This window comes from Periophthalmus magnuspinnatus, chromosome 4, assembly GCF_009829125.3.
Source record: "Periophthalmus magnuspinnatus isolate fPerMag1 chromosome 4, fPerMag1.2.pri, whole genome shotgun sequence".
In the NCBI taxonomy this organism is placed as follows: domain Eukaryota; kingdom Metazoa; phylum Chordata; class Actinopteri; order Gobiiformes; family Gobiidae; genus Periophthalmus; species Periophthalmus magnuspinnatus.
This window is the reverse complement of record NC_047129.1, coordinates 9,121,852-9,143,995: the sequence shown is the minus strand read 5'-3', so window position 1 is coordinate 9,143,995 and position 22,144 is coordinate 9,121,852. Positions and strand designations below refer to the sequence as shown.

The window sequence follows — 22,144 nt, the reverse complement described above, 5'->3', positions numbered from 1 at the left end:
GACACCAGTGTTCCTCACCTCAGACCTTCACAACAGCTCAAACTAAAATTAAACCAGAATGTACTAAAAGATGGATACATGAGTTTGAGACAAAAGTGGATAATAATTAAATGATTTTTAAAAGTAAAGGTGTAAAAATTGTTGAGTTTGAGATGACATCACAAAATTATATAGACCCATATATATTTGATACAGAAGGGGGCAGATAAAATGAATAATGTTGAAATAAAGGTTTTTGCTGTATTAAATTGAGATGTTCAGCATTTGTGAATTTACCTTTAGGATATTTCTTGTGAAAGTGCAATGATAGGGAAATCTGGTTCTTGCCGCCATCTGGGAGTATGATATAACTACAATCTGAAAACCCTCCAATAACATCTGCATTCAAAATCTCCAATATTGGATCAAAATGAGGTTATACTTTTCTCCTCAACAGTGCAGATCAAACAAACCCATTTAAGCAGATGGGCAGAGTTACCTTTTCCTGGTACTGCCGGCGGGAGGAGTCCAGAGACTGGATGAGTGCAGTGGCGTGTCCGATGAACATGGCGTAGCAGGTGGCGCCCACGATCATACTGAGCATGGTGAGCCAGATGTCCGACATGCTCTCAGGCGCCTGTCGTCCGTACCCAATACACAACATGTGACTCATGGCCTTAAACAAGGCGAACGAGTACAGCTCACTCCACGAGTCATTCTGAAACACATAAGACACCAGAGGATAGGCAAAGTTCACACAGTAAAAAATATGCAAACAATATGCCTAAATGTTGTTTTTTTAATCAATTTTGTGGCAAGAATACAGGACACTATCGGCTGCATTATAGATACTGATTATCAGGTATTACCACGCCCAGATTTCTACTTTTGTAATATTGATACTGGTGGATGCATTTTTATAAACAAGATATATATCCGACTGATTGCGTATGTTATTCTGCATTTGAAATTTTTATTCTAAGATAGAAAAGCCTGTTTTCATGATGGGATTATTGGCATCTTCAAAACCCTCTCAGCTGTATTTACACAAATGATCCAGTGACAATTGATACAGAACTCCGGCGTAGCTCTGCTGGAGGCTAGCTTTGAAGCTGTGGTCTTAACTCTCATGTCTTTCGAAGAACATCTCTGTTTAGTGTTGAGCTAATGAGCGTCTGCCTCCTCCTCCAGGCCTTCTGATCGGCTCTTGCTCTGTCCATGTTAATAGTCTGTTCATCACAGAGCACTCCCAGGCCTGGTCCAACCCTCACATCCTCCTTTAAACTACACTGTCCAGATTTCTGCACTGGGACAAAAGCTGATTGGCTTATGACACTCTGCAGCTTTGCATTACTTCCTCACTCTCTTTGCATGCTATTTGAAATTCAAATGCAATTGGATTCTAAAAGGGGAGTGGACAAGCACTGGCAGGAGACAGCAATCACAGTCATGGAAATTAGCTTTTCGACAGGTGAAGAAAGAGGCCAGAACACAAAATGAGTATTCAGATTGAAGAACTGGATTCTTGTCTGACAAGTATTATGTTTTATCCGTTGTTTTTGTTTCTAGATTTGTTATAGTGGTAAAATACACTGTAACTTGTATGAAAATATGAGAAAAGCAATGCTAATGTAATATGATGATTTTTTAAGCTGTGTTATTTACCACTTTCATCTTTGAACTATATTTCCTATAGCCTAGTGTAGTATTTAGCCTAGATATACTTGATATGTATTTATATTTTAGACTTTTTTAGTGCATAAACAAATCTCTATATTTGTTGCCAATATGACCCATTGTTTTACTTTTGCTAGTTTAATTATTTAGAGTTTTATTACTACTCTACTAAGTTTGTAATGAAGAACTATTCTTATAATTTGTGAACTATTATGTACAAGTAACCTCCCTTGTGGATCAATATTTTGACTCGGAGCTTAATAAGCACCTTTGGGACAACTTGAACTTTTTCTTCATCTAAAATTAACTTGGATTATTTACAAAGAACTTTGGTGGTGCTGACGACGTTTTGGAAATAAACCATTTTAAAATGTCAGGCTTTGTCATTTTTGTCTGAAAACATCATACGTTAAACAACCCAACAATAGTGCTTCTTGGTTACTGTGAAACAGAGTATTTTCCTGCCGTTTCCAGTTTGTAGTGTGTCTTTCGCCTCATCTCCAGTGCCCCGGGTGGTTAACAGTCAGAGCTGCTCCCTCCGGTCGCCCATCAACATGCCACAGGCTGCAGCAGCAGGGACCCCAGCCTCACCCTGGGCCAAAGCACAAATCAACACCTCCTTCCACTCCACTGCCTCTGTCTGTCTCTGCAGGCTCCTCGCACTTCAGGATACGCCACAAATTTCACTTTACATATTTAGGACTGGCCCTGGACGGAGGGGTAAGTTTACAAGACTTCAGTTCAGACAATATGCTTTTTAATAAATATTGCAGTGTAACGTGTTGGAAAATATGAATTCAAGATGATAATGATAATAATAATAATAATAATAATAATAATAATAATAATAATAATAATAATAATAATAATAATAATAATAATAATAATAATAATAATAATAATAATAATAATAATAATAATAATAATAATAACCATATTGTAATCATTGAGCCACATAAACTCAACTCAACTCTTGAAGATGAGAAGTAAGATGATGATGTAAGAAAAGCACAAAGAATGTCTACCCCATTGGAGGTAGTATCTGGACACCTCTTCCAAATCATGTTCTCTCTTCATCCCATTAGTCCTTTACTAAGCAGTTTCATCAAGTCAAAGTCGCTATAGTGTACCACATAACAAACTGGCTACACAACTGAGCCTAGAGCAGCTGTGTGCAGACATTGCATTTGCTTTTAAGTAGGAGATAAGAGCTTATGCCACCTGACAAGCATACAGCTGTCTCTTAGCATTGGAAATGACAACACTCATTGTAACTCAATAAACTGATTCTGCAGAGAAGCCTCAATGAACAGAGGAAGGAAAAATGAAATTAGTTTAGTCTTCATTTTATTTACTGTTGGACTTCACTGGTGGAGGGTTAATTGTTTTAAATACAGTCAGTGCTGGTTATGGGAGAGTATGATGTATTCTGGTGTAATTATAGAAGTGAGAGAAACGTGCATGATGTGGGCTCTCCATAAGCCACTGTGTGTTTGGGTGTGTTAGTGCTGCTGACACTGAGCAGCAGCTGCCTATAAGTGACAGAGCAAGTCTGCTCCATTTTAGAGGATTAAGATAAAGATTTGTAATATATACACTGGCTCAAAATTCTTGTTTGGGGTTTGGATTTATAATTTTGTGTGTGTGCTCAACTCCTGTATATACAAAAATAAATAACAAATTGGGAGTATAAATGGACTCTATACTGCAAACAAAATTACATGCACAGTTTATGTACTGTAGTGATTAATAATGTTGGATTATTCTACATATTATTAATTTATTGTATTAATTTGTCTAAATTTGTATAAATATTCATGTTTAAAGATGCATTGCACAAGTTAAAATGCTCAGTTACTTGATGCGCAAAATGTGTTTCCCCCACGGCCTCTATAAGCTCACACAGTCAATTATATGAGAGCAATTCAGGTTTGAAAAAACCTGTGCTGTCTTGCGCGTCCTTGGTTCATTGGATCTGACTTCCTAGTTTTTGACAATCATAGCAGAGCTGGAAGATGGATTCAGTATCATCAAGTAAGAGACCGGCCTCCAGAACCTCCCAAATACCATCAGAGAGTCCACGTAAAATCAAGAAAAGAAAGGTTTTACCTAGTGTGACCAAAGTAGCAAAATTTGAGTCCGACCAGCGCCAGGCTCAGACAAAAGCAAACATTTGAGCAGCATTTCAGAAGCGGAGAGAGCTCAGAACTTCACTGGGTATAAGAAGGGACCCACAGTTGGCTTTTCTTTTGATGAGAACATAAGATATAGTTATAAAATAATGAATAATGTTTCTGGATTATATTTATCATGTTAATTTTGGTAACCAGTCATTGAATTTGTTTTTGGTTTTGTTTAGTTTTGGTTTAGTTTTGCAGATGCACATTATGCATTTAATTTATTTGCAATACAAGAATAGCAAGCTTGTTGTGAACTAATGTGTGATGCGTTTGCAAGCCATATTTTCATGAGCCGTGAAGACATAGTAACAATTGTTTGAGAGGAAAGTTAACATTATTAGCAACTCTCAAGTTTCTGGAGAGGAAGGCCGAAGATGCTTCTTTGAGGGTTGTTTGGTTCATGCTCGTACAAGCCTGTATACACTGAATGAGGATAATACTGCGGTTGGAGTTCCACTTCACACCAGATGTGGCAAACTAGTACAAAAACTCTGTAACTTGTACAATATTACTGTAAAGCTACAGTTTGTAACTGTGTGTAAAGTTACATACTGTGACTTTACATTGAGTTTAACAGTGTTTATATGTAACTTCAATTCTAATGAAAAATAGGGTAATCTTGTGATACCCAACAGCTGCCATTAGGAGCCAAAACCCCTGTGTGCCATATTAAACCCTGAAGACTTTGTGTCCCTCACAGAAGTGTGTTGGTGGAATGTCCCAGCTGGCAGATGTTTGCTTACAGGCATTCAGAGGAGTCAGCCATGCAGCTCTAACCAACTACAGATGAGACCAGGAAATAACATCATCAACCTATCACATGAAAATAAATATACTTTGTAATCTCATATGACTGACACAAGACTTCACCTGACCAAAATACTATGCTCATCTTGGCTGTTAAAGATGAGCAAAAGATAAAGTTTGTTAATGGACATAGTTTTAACATGTTCAAAAGAGAAAAGGAGAATATATTTGTAGAAGGACCCGGAAGTAACCAGGCACAAGGTCTAAAGAAGACCAAAGAGAGGGTCCTGATGTGAGATAAGATGCATATGAAGTGACCCTTGAAAGGGGTCACAGAGTACACAGAGGATGTGAAGCATAACGTTTTGAAGTAAAATGCTCTACAGAATCCATTATAGTTTTCCACATAAGCAGAATGAAAACAGACAAGCAGGAGGCAACAGCGCACAGTGCACACACTGGAATGGATTATTCGTGTTATGTAAAGTGATGAAAATATAATTTGCTATAATTGCATTTCACCTCAGGCATAATAAAAGCTTTTAATTGAATTAGGAAAAAGTACAACCCTAATGCCTCTCTGTATTGGAGGTTTCCACAAAAGCATTGTAAGTGCTGAAGTGAAGGTATTTATAACATTTACTCAGAAAGATCAGAGATGCACTAAATAACATTTGTGGCGGAGGGTATGTCACCTGCTTGTCTCTATGGAGATGTTATTACCTGGATTGTTGCACAGTATGGCATTAAACCTGTGTGTCTTGCATTTATTCAATTGCAGGTGTTTTAATTATTAAAGAACATCTTGAAAAAACACATTTTCCTCGGCACAGATCTGACCAGTACCGTAGTGGCATTACATGTCTGTCTGGAGATCGACAAGTTTAACGCCATATCCCAGGCTATAGTACAGTAGCATCTTCATGAAGATGGCAGACACAAATATAGTAGCTATGCTATGTTTTCCAGGTATAAAGGCTTTGGATTTGCACTATATAACACAATGCATAACTGACAAGAATGTCTTTTTTTATATCCATCCATTCATTTTCTTAAGCATATCCGGGGCTGGGTCGCAAAGGCAGAAGTCTAAGTAGGGACTCCCAGACACATCCTCCAGCTCCTCCGGTGGGATCCCAAGGCATTCCCAGACCAGCCGAGAAACATAGTCCCCCTCCAGTGTACCTTGGGTCTTCCCCGGGTCCTCCTCCTTCAGGAGGCATCCTGAACAGATGCCCGAGCCACCTCAGCTGGCTCCTCTTGATGTGGAGAAGCAGCAGCTCTACTCCGAGCTCCCTCTGTGTGACAGAGCTCCTCACCCTATCTCTAAGGAAGCACCCAGCCACCCTGTGGAGGAAACCCATTTCGGCTGTTTGTATCCACATTTTTTTCCTTTCGGTCATTACCCAAAGCTCATGACCATAGGTGAGAGTAGGAACGTAGATTGACTGGCAAATCGAGAGATTTACCTTTCGACTTAGCTGCTTCTTCACCTCAACAGCCTGATACAGCGACCGCATCATTGCAGACCTTGCACCGATTCGCCTGTCAATCTCCATCCTTCCCTCACTCATGAACAAAACTATCATACAGGTAAACTGGACTCAAATGCAACACAAAGAGAACAGTCAAAGAGAACAGAAAGTGTCCTTTAAGCAGGTAATTCAGAATATGGTAAATTAGGGACTAAACAACTGAGGAATAATGTCTTAATTAATATCAACGAAAATCTCTTCCACACTGGGGATTCAATAAGAGAAACAGGCTGGGAAAATAAACTCAGGAACAGGTAATGCAAACAGATATAAATGCAAGTTCAGAATTGCAGAAATGCAAATAACAGAGTAATTCAGATGAGCTTGAATGTTACTCTTGACTGGACAACAACCTAGCAAGAACTGACAGAACAGAAGCAGTATATCTATACTACCCTGGGCTGATTAACAAAACAAGAGGCAGTTGCAGGGAAAACGGGGAGGTAACAAAAGAAGGGCCAGAACAGGCTGAAAAATGGAGCCGGACTGAGGAAAAAACATGTAAACACGCAGAACTGTGACAAAAACGCCGAGATATTTGAACTCCTCCACTTAAGGCAAGGACTCACCACCCACCTGGAGAGGGCAAGCCACCTTTTTCCAGTCGAGAACCATGGCCTCAGATTTGGAGGAGCTGATTTTCATCTCAGCTGATTTACACTTGGCTGCAAACCGCCCCAGTGACCTGCTGCAGGTCCTGGCTCGATGAAGCCATCAGAACAACATCATCTGCAAACAGCAGCGAACAGGACCCGCTGCTGTCCAACATGCACCGGAACAGGTTAGACTTACTGCTGGCAATGCGAACGCAGCTCCTGCTCCAGATATGCAAGGATCGGGGCCCTTGACTCCAGATTCACAAAACACATGTGGACTGGTTGGGCAAACTCCTATAAACCCTTGAGGACCCAATGGAGAGTATAGAGCTGGTCCAGTGTTCCGCAACCTGGACGAAAATGGCATTGAAGTCCTCCAATAGAACAATGGAGTCCCCAGTCGGTGCACTGTGTAGTACACTTAGACTTAGACTTTACTTTATTGTCCCCGGGGGAGATTCCTTTCCACATATACAGAGCACATCTGACATATACACAGATAAACACCAAACATCACACTCACATAAACATACATTACAAAAACAGACCTTATGCCTGTTGTTTAAGAAAGCAATGGCCGCTGGGACCAGGCTTCTACCGAACCGAGCCCTCCTGCACCTGATCCCCCTGTACCTCCGTCCTGAGGGCAGAGGGATTAGATGGTCCTGGAGGGGGTGAGTGGCGTCCTGTGTTATGGCGAGTGCGAAGCGTCCAATAGCCCGATTATTTAGATCTGTGAAATTGGTGTGGGGAGTCCTATGAGCCTCTCACCTCTCAGGGACACCAAGAAGGTCGGGTACTCTGTCATTTAGCCTGTAGGCCGACACAACAGTGAGAGACCAATCCCCATCCTGAAGGCGCAGGAGCTGTATACACTGAATGCCTGGAGCTATACAACATCAACAGGACTCTAACAGCCTTCATTGCAAACTCAATGAGGTTGTGGAAAACCACCCTTGAGGCCAATGACAAGCCACTTGCACAAGTGACCATCAAATGTGGCATATACCAAGGAGATGCAAGGTTTGTAGATCCTGCTGATGCACACCACCAGGATCTACAGCACAGACATAGAAATGTCATTCAGGCTTGAGAAGCCAGATAGTGACAAAGAGAGGGAAGGTAGTCCACACAGAAGGGCTCTCACTCCCAGAAGGAACAATAGCAGACAATGAAGACAGCTACAAGTATCTTAGTATCCCACAAGCAAATGGCCTCCTTGAAGAGGAAACAAGGAAAGCAGCCACGGTCAAATACCTCAGACAAGCAAGACAAGTCCTAAGGAGTCAGCTCAGTGGTAAGAACAAGACCCAGGCAATAAACAGCTACGCCCTGCCAGTAATCAGATACCCAGCATGAATCATAAACTGGCCAAAGGAGGAGATACAGACCACAGATGTTAAGACCCGAAAGCTCCTGACCACGCATGACAAGTTCCATCCCAAATCCAGCACCCTGAGACTCTATGTGAGGCGTAAGGAAGGAGGCCGAGGCCTAGTGAGTGTGAGAGCCACAGACCAGGATGAAACATCCAAGATCCATAACTACATCAAGGACAAGGCCCCAACAGATGACGTGCTCAGCGAATGTCTCAGACAGTGGAGCACAGAGGAAGAGGTGCTGTAGGAACATGGAAGGACAAGCCCCTGCATGAGATGTACCACCGGAACATCACTGAAGTGGCTGATATCAAGAAATCCTACTAATAGCTTAAGAGAGCTGGTCTGAAGGACAGCACAGAGGCACTCATCCTGGCTGCACAGGAGCAGGCCTTGAGCACCAGAGCGATAGAAGCACAGATCTACCACACCAGACAAGACCCAAGGTGTAGGCTGTGCAAAGAGGCCCCTGAGACAAGCACATAACTGCAGGGTGTAAGATGCTGCAGGGAAAGCATACATGGAGCGGCATAACCAAGTGGCAGGCATAGAGTACAGAAACATCTGTGCAGAGTACGGACTGGAAACCCCGAGGTCAAGGTGGGAAACACCTCCAAAGGTAGTAGAGAATCATCAAGCCAAGATTCTGTTGGACTTCCACATACAGACTGAACCAACTGGACATTGTGGTGGTGGATAAACAACAGAGCAAAGCTATTGTGGTGGACATTGCAGTACCAAGTCATCAGAACATCAGGAAAAAAGAACATGAGAAACTAGAGAAATACCTCATGCTCAAAGAAGAGCTGGAGAAGGCCTGGAAGGTGAAGGTATCAGTGGTGCCCGTGGTCATCGGACCACTCAGGGCAGTGACCCCTAAACCGGAAGTGGCTACAGCAGATCCCAAGAAAAAAACATCAGACACCTCCGTCCAGTTCTAGGAAGAGGAAAGATACTACGAAGACTACTACTACTCCCTCATGTTCCCAGGCCTCTGGTAGAGGCCTCGAGCATGGAAAAAGAGGGGATGAAACCACCCGCATCCCCTCTTTTCCACACACACTATATATATATATACAGTTAGATAATGCTAAGAGATGGGTCCAGAGATGGGTCTTTGGGCGGTGTACTGTGGTAGTCCTCTGGTCTTGAGTGACAGGTCGCCCTGAGGCACAATAAAGTCTACAAACAAACCAGATGAAGGTCATGCATGCTCATCCTGAGCATGTACTGGGCAGTGTCTAAACTGCACCAGAAGCAGGGCAGACAGTCTAGCTCTGGAAATCCCACACCTCTTTTGTTTGTACGTATTTCACCAGTCTGTAGGCCATTTTACACAAAGTTTCAAACAGGTTCATGCTCTTGTAAGGCTTTGAAAAATGATACCAGCTTCACTAAAATACCACAGTAGAGTTAGTAGCAGTGCATCATGGCTAAATGTGACACATCAACTTTTCTTCTCCAAATGGGGTTGGTTTCAGAGGGGAAACTTGCCCCAGTAAGGCTGCACCATTATCCAGGCTAAGCCACCAAGTTTATCATATAGCTACAGCACGTGGACCCACCTCCAAATGAATACAAAGATATAAAAAGTAACAGCAGCAGCAGTACGTATATGAATGAATTGGTTGTTTTTACTAAAGTAGAATGCATTATCGTCATGTCTCGTAGGGTTAGGGAAGTAAAGCAAGGGACCAATAGTTGAGTTTTTCTAAATAAACAGCAAATGTCTATAAAAGAAAAGCTTTAATGAAGCCTTTATACAACACATTTGTAAATAACTAAAAATGTATTCAGACTCAGATTATAAACACTATTCACACGTATCTATTAGCAGAACATAACTGATTGCCCTATAACATTACTCTTACATCTACTACTACCAAACTTCACTTATGCTTGTAGCGTGCTGTCTCTATAACCATAAGGTAATATTGTCCCTACTATGGCCAACATAGTATAGCCAAAGGTAAAAATGTGCCTTCAAACATAAAGTAGAGCTACTGCTGTTACTTCCACCCCTGCATATTAGTGAATGAGTACAGAGCCAGGCCTGAGTACTGTCAAACCCTCACATCTGTCTCCTGTTCACGCGCCTCTTCTATCCATTACTGCTACACTGACAGCTCCACCTGCCCCTTGCATCACTGCTGTGGCTAATTGAATTGAATGAATGGAGAGGATCCCTATTAACTTTCAGCGCGGGTCTACTGCACACATGCAACTACAGTTCACAGGTATGGAACATATGGATCGTTTTGCCTCTAGTAGTCTAATTATTAAATAAGAAATGACACAGTGATATTGAGAGTGAGAAAGCAGCAGTGATCTGAGTTAATCAGGTGGAGAGACTGAACCACCTGTCGCTAAAAGAGTGGCACTTACATTGCAGACATGGACCATACCATCTCTATGGATTGTTATGCTGTGAATAATAAATAGATGTTTTGCAAGTCTTTTGAAATGTAGGTAATCAGCATTTGAAAAAAAAAAATAATAATAATAACTTGCCTATAATGATCTTTTCTGCCCTTCCCACTTTTGTCTCTAAATGGCCTAGCACCAAAGTACATCTCTGACATGTTAGTGCTATAAGAATCATTTCACACTCTGGGGACTTCAGGGACTGGCCTCTCGCTGGTGCCCAGAGTCAGGAGTAAACATGAGGAATCAGCATTTCAGTTTTATGCAGATAAAACCTGGAACAATCTTTCTGAAGAGCTGACACAGGCCTCTACTTTGACAATGTTTATGTAATGTTTATGTTGTGCGTGTGACTGAAAGGTTTTTAATGTGCACTCTTCTCTTTTAATGTAAAATTTCTGATGATTATTTATATTTTGATTTGTTTATATTGTGATTGTAATGTCCTTCTTATTCAGTAAAGCACTTTAAGGTTGAATAGAGGCATTAAAACGTATTTCTAGTCCGTGTAGAACTTATTTGGTGCTAAGATCGGCAGCCCCATGCAAAATAATACAACCTGAATGACGATGGTGGTGCCCACAACAACTTCTTGGATAAGGTGAATAGCACAATATATACTTGTAGTTGCATGATGGCAAATTGTGCATATCACTCCATAAAAGTAACAGTATCACAGTTTTATATATATATATTCTACTCTGTTTGATTTAAGGTCTACTTTAAAGAGTTGTTTATCTTGATTCTGACTGCATGTCATTCATCTTCTACTGTTCTAGTACTTTGCATTTCAACACTGACAATCCCTATTGAATAAAGGCTCTCTTATGTTATTGTAGCTTCTCTGCCACTGATGATTTTGGTCTATTTTTGCATTGAAATTGTACCTTGAACAAGGATCCCAACACATAACCAACCTCTCATAGCAGGATAACACAGCCACAATAGCAATGAAGGACATCTATTTTTAAACATATCAATAGTCACTCTCACATACTCAAACACGTATACAGGATTTTAAGTGCAAATGAGTGAAGCTTCAAGAGGAGGAAAGAGTGTATGCTGTCCGCTGGAGGTTATCATGTTCCACTTTTAAAACAGTGAGGCAAAGTCCAGTAAACGTCCGGTCTGGGCACTGGGCCAGAGCAGAGTGTGGAGGACTCACCTGACACACAGTCAAAGCTTTCCCGACTTTCACTACTACTGTACTCAACCAGGACAAACAGGAGCAACAACAGAGGAGAGGCATAACTGTTGTACTGTAGTAGAATTAAAGCAACTCTGCATAACTTTATGGCAGTGGCTGGAAGTAAAGGTTTGTGGAGATGCAAGCCTGATCAAGCCAAAATGTAAGAAAAACGTGCTGTAAGTTTAGTCTATTTTTTGGCTTTAAATACTACCTGTGTTTCTATATAGCTGGGACTAGGACCAGGACTAAACTGAAACTTGGTTTAAGGACTTCAACTAAACCCAGGATAAACCAAGTCTGAGTTGAAGGTCAGACTAAATTTTGGTCCCAACACATTTTGTAGGCTCTAATTGCTATACAGATGACAATAACCATCATAATTCATCATTAAAAAACATATTGCAGTATCCAGTATTGTTATAATGATTTACGTTTATTGTATTTACTATGGAACCCTCCTCATGCATACATCTCATCCATAAAACAGGAAAAATACAGAAAGGGGGCAGGAAGTGACAGGAGTAATTCATGGATGACAAGACAATATAGAGCTGTATGTTGTTTCTGCATCTATAGCCTGCAGATATAATTAAAGTTATAGATAAAAACGTCAACATAATGTAGCTTTGAAGAGGAGATAAAGAGAGCACAATGCACGCTAAGGCTGCCTGAGAGGTCGACGAATGGAAAAATGGGGAATAAGATGGAATCATAGTTGACGGGGGTTTCTGTCTAAATTTAGGGACCTGTTAGAATCTTTACGATAGCAAATGTATACACAAGAGGTTAGTTAAATTTAGTCAGCCTTAATTTAACTAGTATAGAAATCTATTATTCAAATTTCCCTTTATAAGACTATTTCATAACTACCCATCGTTCAATTTGAGGCACGAAATAAAAGATCGCAGGTCACAAATAAACCACCAATTACTTAATTACTTAAACGTTTCTACAGGTGGAGCTACTTGCTTGTTGAAGATGGAGAAGTTACTGCTTTGCCTGGGTACCACAGCATCATATTAAATGTATATATATCTATGGATGCAAGCAAGTTACAGGTCAGATCTGTGAAAAGATATCATTGTTCACAGTAAAACATCTGTAAATTGACACATGTGCTTTTTTCCCTTACTGTGTGACAAGAAATCTGATTAAACTTTTAGGATTACCAAAATGATTTCTATTTGCTAAATGCCAGAATAATGAGAGGAGGATTTTTTTAGACAGTTTTTCATTACTCTCTTCAAAGTCAGAAGTTTACTATGCATTTATCAATTTGGGAAAACACAGATGATGATGCCATGTTTTTGGAAGTTTCTGATTATTATCTCATTTTATTATCTCATTATTCTGGCATTTAGCAAATAGAAATCATTTTGGTAATCCTAATAGACCTAAAACAGGATAGGTTTAGTCTGATTTTATGTCAGACAGTGAGAAAAAAATGTGTATGTGTGAACTTCTGGTTTCAAGTGTAGATATGTGAAATTCCGTACTGTGAAAAAATGCAGCCAACGCAATAACATCTCCTTAGAAACAAGCAGGTGTTGGCCCCCCACTAGAAAAGTCACGTAGTGGACCTTTAAAATGTCAGCAATTAAAAGTGGTCTTTGTGTTTCAGATGGATTGGATTCTCAAGCAGCACTAGAAATGTTGCTTTACACATAACTGTAATTTTGTAATCTTAATCAGATGTTTCAGGTAAAATGGAACAATTTAGAAAGTTCAAGAGGTTAATCATTGAAATTTCTTGATTGGAAAAATAATTGGTTTGTATTATTTCACAACACACTCCTTCATTATGACAGAAATAATTAGGACGTTTCTTTTGTAATGTTGAGCAGATGGGCAGCAGCAGATACCTGGGGCCAGAAAGCGAGAGGAGGAGGAGGAGGAGGAGGAGAAGGAGGAGGACGAGGAAATAAATCACACAAACCCCCTAATTTCATCTGTAACTTGTGCTCATGTTTGCCTATGTCTCCTGAGTCTGACTACAGAGGGTTTAATTGAGGTTGTGTGATTGCTGTTTTACCTAACTCCCATCTGCCAGTAGCCACGTACCTCTGGGACCACATGATGCTAGTGTAGACGTGTGTGTGCGTGTGTGTGTTCTACAGCTAGACAATGAACGGCAACCAAAATGAAATTACAATCAAATGAAATAACTCTCAAATTGCAAATGCAGCAGTTATGTAGGTTAAAATGCTCTCTGCAAAACTTTCTCACTCTATAGTTTAGGGCTCTATGAACATGTTCTGAAATGTGTAAAGTTCTGTTGAAACTCCACTGTTGCTGGGTTTCACATTTCATCACAAAATTATGTAGACCAGAGTTGTTGGGTCCATTACACAGTAAAGTAACATTTAATCGATAGGAATCATGTCATTTTCCCCCTAAATTACGCTGGCATATTGTGCTTAGATTTTAAAAATAGATTTGATTTTCTTACCACCATTTTGTTGAGGGACACCCAGCAGTCAGAGGGGAAGTCCTGGAGCATGGGCACCAGGAACTGCAGACAGCCATCCCAGTGGCAGAGCAGCAGCATCATGCCAATCAGGTTAATGATCCGCATAACAGCACTGGCCAGGTCATAGGTCATGTGGAAGATCTGACAGAGAAAGACAGGGACCAGACATTAGGTATAAGGACTTGTATTTAAAGAGATGAAAAGGAGTTTGAATAGTGAAGTGAAACATGGCCAATGAAGTCATTTCAAAAGTTTAAATATTGTTTAACTAGTTGATATTTCTAACTACTAAAGCGGTTAAATAAATTGCAGCATAAACTAAGACTAGGACAAAAGTCTATTGTAGCAGAGAATTTCAGGGTTACTCACAGTTCTACACAAGCAACAAAGTAGATATGTGATGACCCAAGTGAAATAACTCCTATATTGCTCATAGCAGACAGTACTTATTTCTTATTCCACTGCCTGCACATTCTGCTTATAAAACTGGGTTATTTTAATAATCAAAACAGTGAATATGTGAACTGTGCTACTACATATTATAAACAAGATCCATTTCCAAAAATAAACAGCTAGAAGTGTAGTGCTACTAACATACTTCAGTGAAATATACAAAAAGAGTTTCATGGCAATATATTAATAGAGCAATATCTATACTGTATCACCAAACGAAGCATCACTGTGTCACAAACCTAGCCTATAAACAATACATCTACTAAGTATTTTGTTTTCAGTAACAGGACTAAATGTTTGTGTGTTGCCATGTATTTTGTCTATTATCCAAGCAGGTTTCTGTCTGCACACCTGACTGAGCGACAGGTGCGTTCAAGGAGAGGCACATAGCTGCAAATGTTTTTAAGAAGACTCCTGCACTCTGCCTCACTCTTTGTTCACTTGTATTAGTACAACGTTTCGCTCCCTCTAAAGAAGGTCAGTCTGTTATCCAAGCAAACCATTTAGGCTGGTGTTGGGCAGTCAAAAACACTGTGGTGAGTTGTAGAGCGGCAGAAATGCAGGTGAAAAATTGTCCAGTATGAATAAGTAAAGCAAATGACAGCAGATTCTGTACTGCTGCTGTATTTTGATAAATTATATTTACTGACTACACTAAATATAAGAAATCCGTATCTATACTTTTAGCTTTTTTGTGGATTCTGCAATAACAATAAAAGACCATATGCAGCTCAATCTGTGGTACATATGCACTCTATTGAGCAGCTTTTTTGGACCTAACCTGACCCCACCTCATATGCTAAAGTTCATGTGGCTGAATTTGCATCTGTGTAACTCCATTTATGTGTATAGTGTGTGCATCACTAAATCAAGGGCAAGGCACGGGCCACAAGACACGACACACCTAATCTAAAGGGAAACAGGCCAAAATGTAACAGCTGTGTATGCATTATGTTTATTAATGCCCATAGTATTGTAGTTGTTGCTGATTTTTGTTTTGTTTACTTGATTTAATAGTAAAATGTAAGTCAATTAGATGTGTAATCTTAAAATAATTCTATGTGCGGGTGGAAAGAACTACTGGAGAATATATTCAGAAGCAAAAGAGCAGCACCTGCCTCCTACAGCCTGCTTATACAGTGTAACTGAGCAATATGAGTACTACAACCTTTGCTATTGCTGTGAGCACTGTTAGTCTGTTTGAGAAGATATTTTCACAACAACTTTGGGACTGGATAACAATTAATGAGTGATGTTTATGTCATATACCATTGAACCCCTATGCCAATCCATTCATTTGTACTATCTTAATTGCTAGTCTAGATTTCCTTATCATTGATTGAGTAATATAGTGTACCACCAGTTACGTGTCAGCTTCTTTGGGTCAACAGCCAGTTAACCCTTTCTACCAGCATGTCACACATCCAGATGGCAAACTTTCATTTGTGCTCTCTCTTTTTTCATTTATGTTCTTCTGGACCAAAGTGTATTTTGTCACATTGAAATCAACCCATTATTTATCCCACTGTTATTTGTACACATGCTCTGTCTTGTACTTTTGTGAATGGGATGCTAATTTGGGCGTAGCACCAAGGGGTGCAGTGTGGGGCCGTGGCCTGTGATTAGGACTCTCTGGTCCCATTATGATTAATGAGGCTGCTGGACCAATGCTCCCCTGACTGTACAGCTGCACCTGGCCATGTGTCACTGTCACCACAATCTGGACCAAATGAGCGCTACTACAGTCTACAGTCAACTCTCTGGGTGGGGATTATGTGTGTTTAAATAATAGCTTTAACAAATCTCAAGTGTGAACATGGATTATGTGTAAGACAAGGAGTAGGACAGAGCTTTATTGTATACTCAGGAGGTAAAATACTATCAACAGATGATTGGATGTGGGCCTCTAAGTTAAAAAGACCCAAGCATATCATTGACCATTAGAAATGACGGAATTTCGATCTCAATTAAAATTTGATTAATTACACCGCCCTAATACATATTATAAATGAATCTTATACAGCACTTCCACTTCCAGACTCTTGATCATACAAAATTCATTCACTCTCTACATTAGGTGATAAACTATTTCTGTAGCCACAGCTGCCCTGGGGCACGATGGTGGAAATGTGGCAGTTTACGGCCCCTCCATCCACCACTATTCCCTTACTTCCAGATCACACTCTGTGAAAGGTAAGGTGGGAGAAGTGTCCAGTTCAAAGCATTGTCCCAACACTTTGGGATCTGCACTGTGTTGTAACTATAGATGCAACCTCTCACCTGAGCATCTGCATGAGGAAATGAGAGGTAAGAGCTTTAGCACATGCTGCAGTTAGATATTAATTAGAAAAGGCTATACAAAATACTTACTATTTAATGGCAATAATAGCCTACAACGAGAAAATGACCAGACTTATAGAATAAACAAAAAAGAGCTTTTTTTTGTTTATTCATTTATTTCAATTACTATATATTTCCTTTTGTACAACTATACACGTAAAAATGTGATGATGTAATATCACTACTACTTTGACCAACACATTTAGAATGATCATTTAAACTAGATAATATAGAATTCAAAAAGCAATTTAATAATGTGTATAAGTGAGTATTTGAACCTCTACTACTATTTATTAAAACCATCATCCCTAAACCTAGATGCATTTGATTTTAAAATAATCCTTTACCACTCTGCAACATTTATATAAACTTAATGTATATATACTTTTAGAATGTAATATTTAAATAACACTAAACTTGCCAGCACCACTGGTGTATATTATCCTGTCTCTCCAGATTTCCTCTCTCAGGCAATCACTGTGTATTTCACTGTCCGGAAGTCTTGCCCTTTTATTGATTCTGATTGAAGTTGTCAGATTTTCTCTCCCGAGCCTCTCTCAAATGAAGCCACTGTACGGAGAACGGAGATAAGAGCAGCACTTTTCTGGACCAAGGCAGTCTGAGCTGAGCTGAACTAGCCCGGTGTTTGTTTGGACAGAGAGAGACAGAGGATGAGAGCTATGGTCAAAGCGGTGAGCCACAGGAGCAGAGGCTATAGTCAAAGCAAAGAGCCAGATGAGCAGAGGCTATAGTCAAAGCAAAGAGCCAGAGGAGCAGGGCTATAGTCAAAGCAGTAAAGCATCCAGTCCTCTGCATGTGTAATGAGGGTCTGGGGGAGTTCACATGAGCACTGACAGCAAATACAGCACACATTTGGAAAAGGGCACAATTAAAGATGTATGATCTCAGGAAGACTATACAATATGTTATGAGATGGTAGATAGAGTCATGTAAAACACTGTTGGCTACAGGCACTTGGACTGTGTTTTAGGTAAAGGATTTGTCTGTATCTAACAAATATGTAACTAAAACAGCCTAATATATAATGCCACTGGATAATAAAAGTGTGTGACAACCCCGGGAGAGTTTAGACCTGAGCCAAAGAGACTTTACTGACTGCTCTGTTTGATGGAAATCAGACAGATGAAGCCTCCCAAGACACTTCTGCTATGACAATGGTGAAAATTAAAATCCCCGCTTGTGTGTCTGACTGCTCCTATTGAATTTTTAGAATTAATTTGTTGTGAATGTGGGTTATTATGTGAGCTTATGTGTAAGTGATTTTTAAAGTAATTACAAACTACTAAATTCTTAGAGACTGGCAGTGGGATACTTTTCTGAATAATTTATGGTATTATTAAAAAGAGATACTCTAGTTCAACACAGATCTAAACCAGGTCTAAACTAGAACTTAATCACAACAATGAGATAAGCTAACCCCGAACTAAGACTAAGACCAGGGCTAAACCAGGACTAAATGCCATCTATGTCTGAACAAAACCTGGGCACTATAAAGGATTTAAACAGCCTGAGACCAAATGAAAGAAAAAAATGGTTTGAGAAATAATGAGTACGTTTACAGTGGGAGTGACATCATGTTGTGTACCTCCTGCTGTTCGCTAATTTCACTCAACTCAAAGAAGGGCTTTCCCTGCCTTTCATTTCCATTCACTTCTTCAAGGTCCAAGTGTGCGCAGCATTCCTCATGAGACTCTACACATCCATATTCAATCAGCCGTTACCAGGCTCAGGGACTCTTAGAGACAAACATAATCTTGTCCTTAAAGGTGCTCTATATGTAACTTTTCTAGTAAGGATACACAACTCAAGTGCTTGTCCCCATATAGATGTTATTGCTTTTTCTTGAATATTCTCAATAGTAAGACATTCAATATATCTTCATGGACACACATAGCTGATGCAAACAGGTGAAATGACAAGTCAGATTTGTGTAGTTGTGAGATTAATATAAATGATATATTATACTTTGACCTGTATGTTTTTGTGGGTGCCAGTGTGGCAGGGATATGTCATGATGTACTCGGAACATACATGGATGTGGAAGTGTTATGCTATGCATTTTGTACTAACACATGCAAGTTTCCCAAGAAAGATCAGATAAGAATATATATTTTGCACACTGTGTCTTCATTGAACCCAGATAACATGTACATGTCTGTATATTCTAAGCTAATCATTAAGAGAATGTGACGTGTACTACTAGTATATAGAGCCCACTCTGGAGATGTAAAATTGGGAGATTGTGTCAAATCAGTTTGAATGATGCCTGTGCCAGAATAAAGAACCTAGTTTATGGATCTATTTGAGCCTACTGGATTTTTGTTTGCGGTGTGCCTCCGGGAAAAGCTGACATAGTCCAGGAGTAGGGCTACTCAGGTCTAAACAAAGAATATGTGCCCTTGGACAACCTGGACTAGTCCAGATCCAGAGGCAGTCTAAATAACAGAATAGTGATAGGCCCAGATTTTTATTTAAATCCCAAACAAGGGGTTGGCGATATTGACAAAAACTTATATAGTGCACTTAATACACTTATACCTATAACAGTGCATCAGCACAAAACATGAATGGGCCAAAGAATTAACCACAAAAGTACAGAAATATCACTTTATTACTTTATTGAACGATTAGACTAGACATTTCTAATCCATTTATTTTTATTCACCACTTTTTGTTGTCATTTTTAATATTTTGAACTATAGACAATATACTAGATAGTCTAATTAAGCATATTTATAAAACAATAGTAGCAATATAATATGATCCCTTTTCTAATAATCTCCCATCCATAATAAAATTAAACCACAGATGATACCCGTATTTAACATAAAGCCCATAAGTGCCTCTGTGTGTGTGTGTACATGCGGCGTACCTCCTCCCATTGGTGAATGTAGCGGATCAGTCTGGAGAGTCGGAGCAGACGCAGCAGACTCAAGATTTTGGTGAATCGCACAATTCTGAGCGCACGGGCCGTTTTGTACATCTCTGAATCCATACCCCTCTCCACGATGAGGAAGATATAATCCACTGGGATGGAGGAGACAAAGTCCACCACAAACCAGCTCTTCAGGTACTTCTGCTTGATCTTGTTGGGGTCCAGGATGATCTCAGTGTTCTCTTCAAACACGATCCCCGTCCTGAAGTTCAGGACCAGGTCTATTAGGAAGAAGGTGTCCGAGACAACATTGAAGATGATCCAAGGTGTGGTCGTCTCCTCCTTGAAGAAGGTGATGCCCACGGGGATGATGATGAGGTTGCCCACCATAAACATGAGCATGGAGAAGTCCCAGTAGAACCTATGGGGCAGAAGGAAGAGACATGGGGCAGGGTGGAATTTACATATTGCAAAAAGTAAACTAAGTAGCCTATTGTACTTCAACTCACTTAAGCCCTTAGCCTATAACATATGGCAAAATCAATAAAAAAATAAAATTATTCCTAAACCAAAAATGGGCTAAATTAAGTAAGTGCAATCTCTTTGGGCTATTTATTATGTTTTAGTTGGGACAATTTTTTCGAGCTGCCAAGTGAAGTGAGTGTTGCACAGAAGCTCCATGTTATGTGTTTGTGTGTTCTGTGGCTCAGTTATATAGGACAGTTCATTCACTTGTTACTGGCATCATTTTTATCATATCTGCCTGTATCGAAGATAGAAAGAGCTGGCCATGGTGCTGAAATCCATATCCTCTTAGTCGCTTTTATCATTTTATCTCATTTCTTTCTTCTTTCCAAAATGTCGTCAAGTAAGATGTCTAGTCTATCGATTAACTTTTTTGTGTTTTGTTGAGCAAACAAAATGTTTCTTCGACTCACCTAAAGTCACTATACGGGTGTATGATCCAGTTTCCCGCGGACTTGACTCGCTCTTGCTCCTTCTCTACCGCCTTTTGGCTGCCAAACATGCGCAGGGAGAACTTGTTAACTCCCGGCTGGAGCATAGAGCTGAACTGGCGCTGCATGTAGGTCTGGTTGTTTCTTGAGTCCTCGTCGTCCGCCACAATCTCCTCCGCTTTAGAGAAAGTGACGGAGTTCCTGGACTGGCCAGACAAGTGCCCTTTCCCAACCGAGATGGTGGAGAAGGACACTCGGGAGTCCTTCTTGTCTGTTGCGCTGGTCTTGACCTCGGACCCGGGCCCCTGGCCGAGGGGCCCCGCTGAGGTGACAGCGCCATCCATGCCTGTGCGTTCACCCTTGGCGTCTTCAGCCTCTGCGCCCGTCTCCTGCCTGGAGATGAGAGAGGAGAGGCTGCCTGAACTGGTGGGTTCCCTTCTACAGTCTCCGTTTTTGCTGCATATCATTCCGGTGGCCCCTTCTGCTAACGCCCCTGACACTGTGTGCTCCGTGGGGACATACTGCCAGTGGCCACTGCTCACGGAGCCACTGGACTCGTCTCGCAGAAGCCACAGCTCATTGTTGTTGGAGTTTGTGCGCGCAATAGACGCGGCTCCGCCTCCCGGCGTCAGCCCTCTCTTCATCTCGTAGCCATCCTCCTCATGTCCGGTCACACCAATGGTCACACCGGAGACTGAGAGCTCCTCCTCACCGTCCTCAGACTCATCCATCGCACGTGCACGCTGACAGCCACTCCCGCGTGGACTTGGGCGTCGGCGCCAGCGACGCCTCCAAGAGCCAGAAGTTCAAAGCATCAGCAGCTTCTGCTGTCCATTCACAATCACATGCCACAGGTAGATATCAATTCGAATAGGCTATTAAATACACTTAATATTTTACAGTTATAGTGGGCCTAACCTGCAATGAGGAAAAGGACCAAACTTATAAAGAACGGGGTGGGGTAAACCAACGTGATGGGGTCAAAGTAGCGTCAAGTCCACGCTCTCAAACTCAGCCTGTAATCTGGTTGCACAGTGCTCTCTAGCGGCCACCCGACTCCTCTCTGGAGAAAAAAATAAAATAAAAATACGGTCCCACAGACTGTCCTGGCGAGGCAATAGATCTCCATTTCCCATTTGATAAAAGTTTGCCATCTAGTGGCGAAAGAATGACAGCACTTTTGTTTTCTCTACTATGCTGAACTAACTGCCAGTTGTTACTCATTCATAACCCTAGTATTGTCTATTTCACATATGTAACCCAGGATTTGCCCCATTCCTTGTTTAATGAGAAAACAAAACACAAAAAATATCTCCATAACCT

General features: G+C 40.6%; 1 protein-coding gene across 1 annotated transcript in view; it reads right to left on the bottom strand.

Annotated features, from left to right (window-relative positions):
* Positions 1–21,465, bottom strand: part of hcn2b (hyperpolarization activated cyclic nucleotide-gated potassium channel 2b) — a 43,785-nt gene extending 22,320 nt beyond the window's left edge. The window contains exons 1-4 of the mRNA XM_033965571.2: positions 20,804–21,465; positions 19,863–20,286; positions 14,156–14,317; positions 479–697 (exon numbers count right to left, since the gene is read on the bottom strand). Coding sequence (XP_033821462.2) covers positions 479–697; positions 14,156–14,317; positions 19,863–20,286; positions 20,804–21,465 — 1,467 coding nt within the window. The remainder of the gene's footprint in view (positions 1–478; positions 698–14,155; positions 14,318–19,862; positions 20,287–20,803) is intronic.
* Between the last annotated feature and the right edge of the window lie 679 nt (positions 21,466–22,144).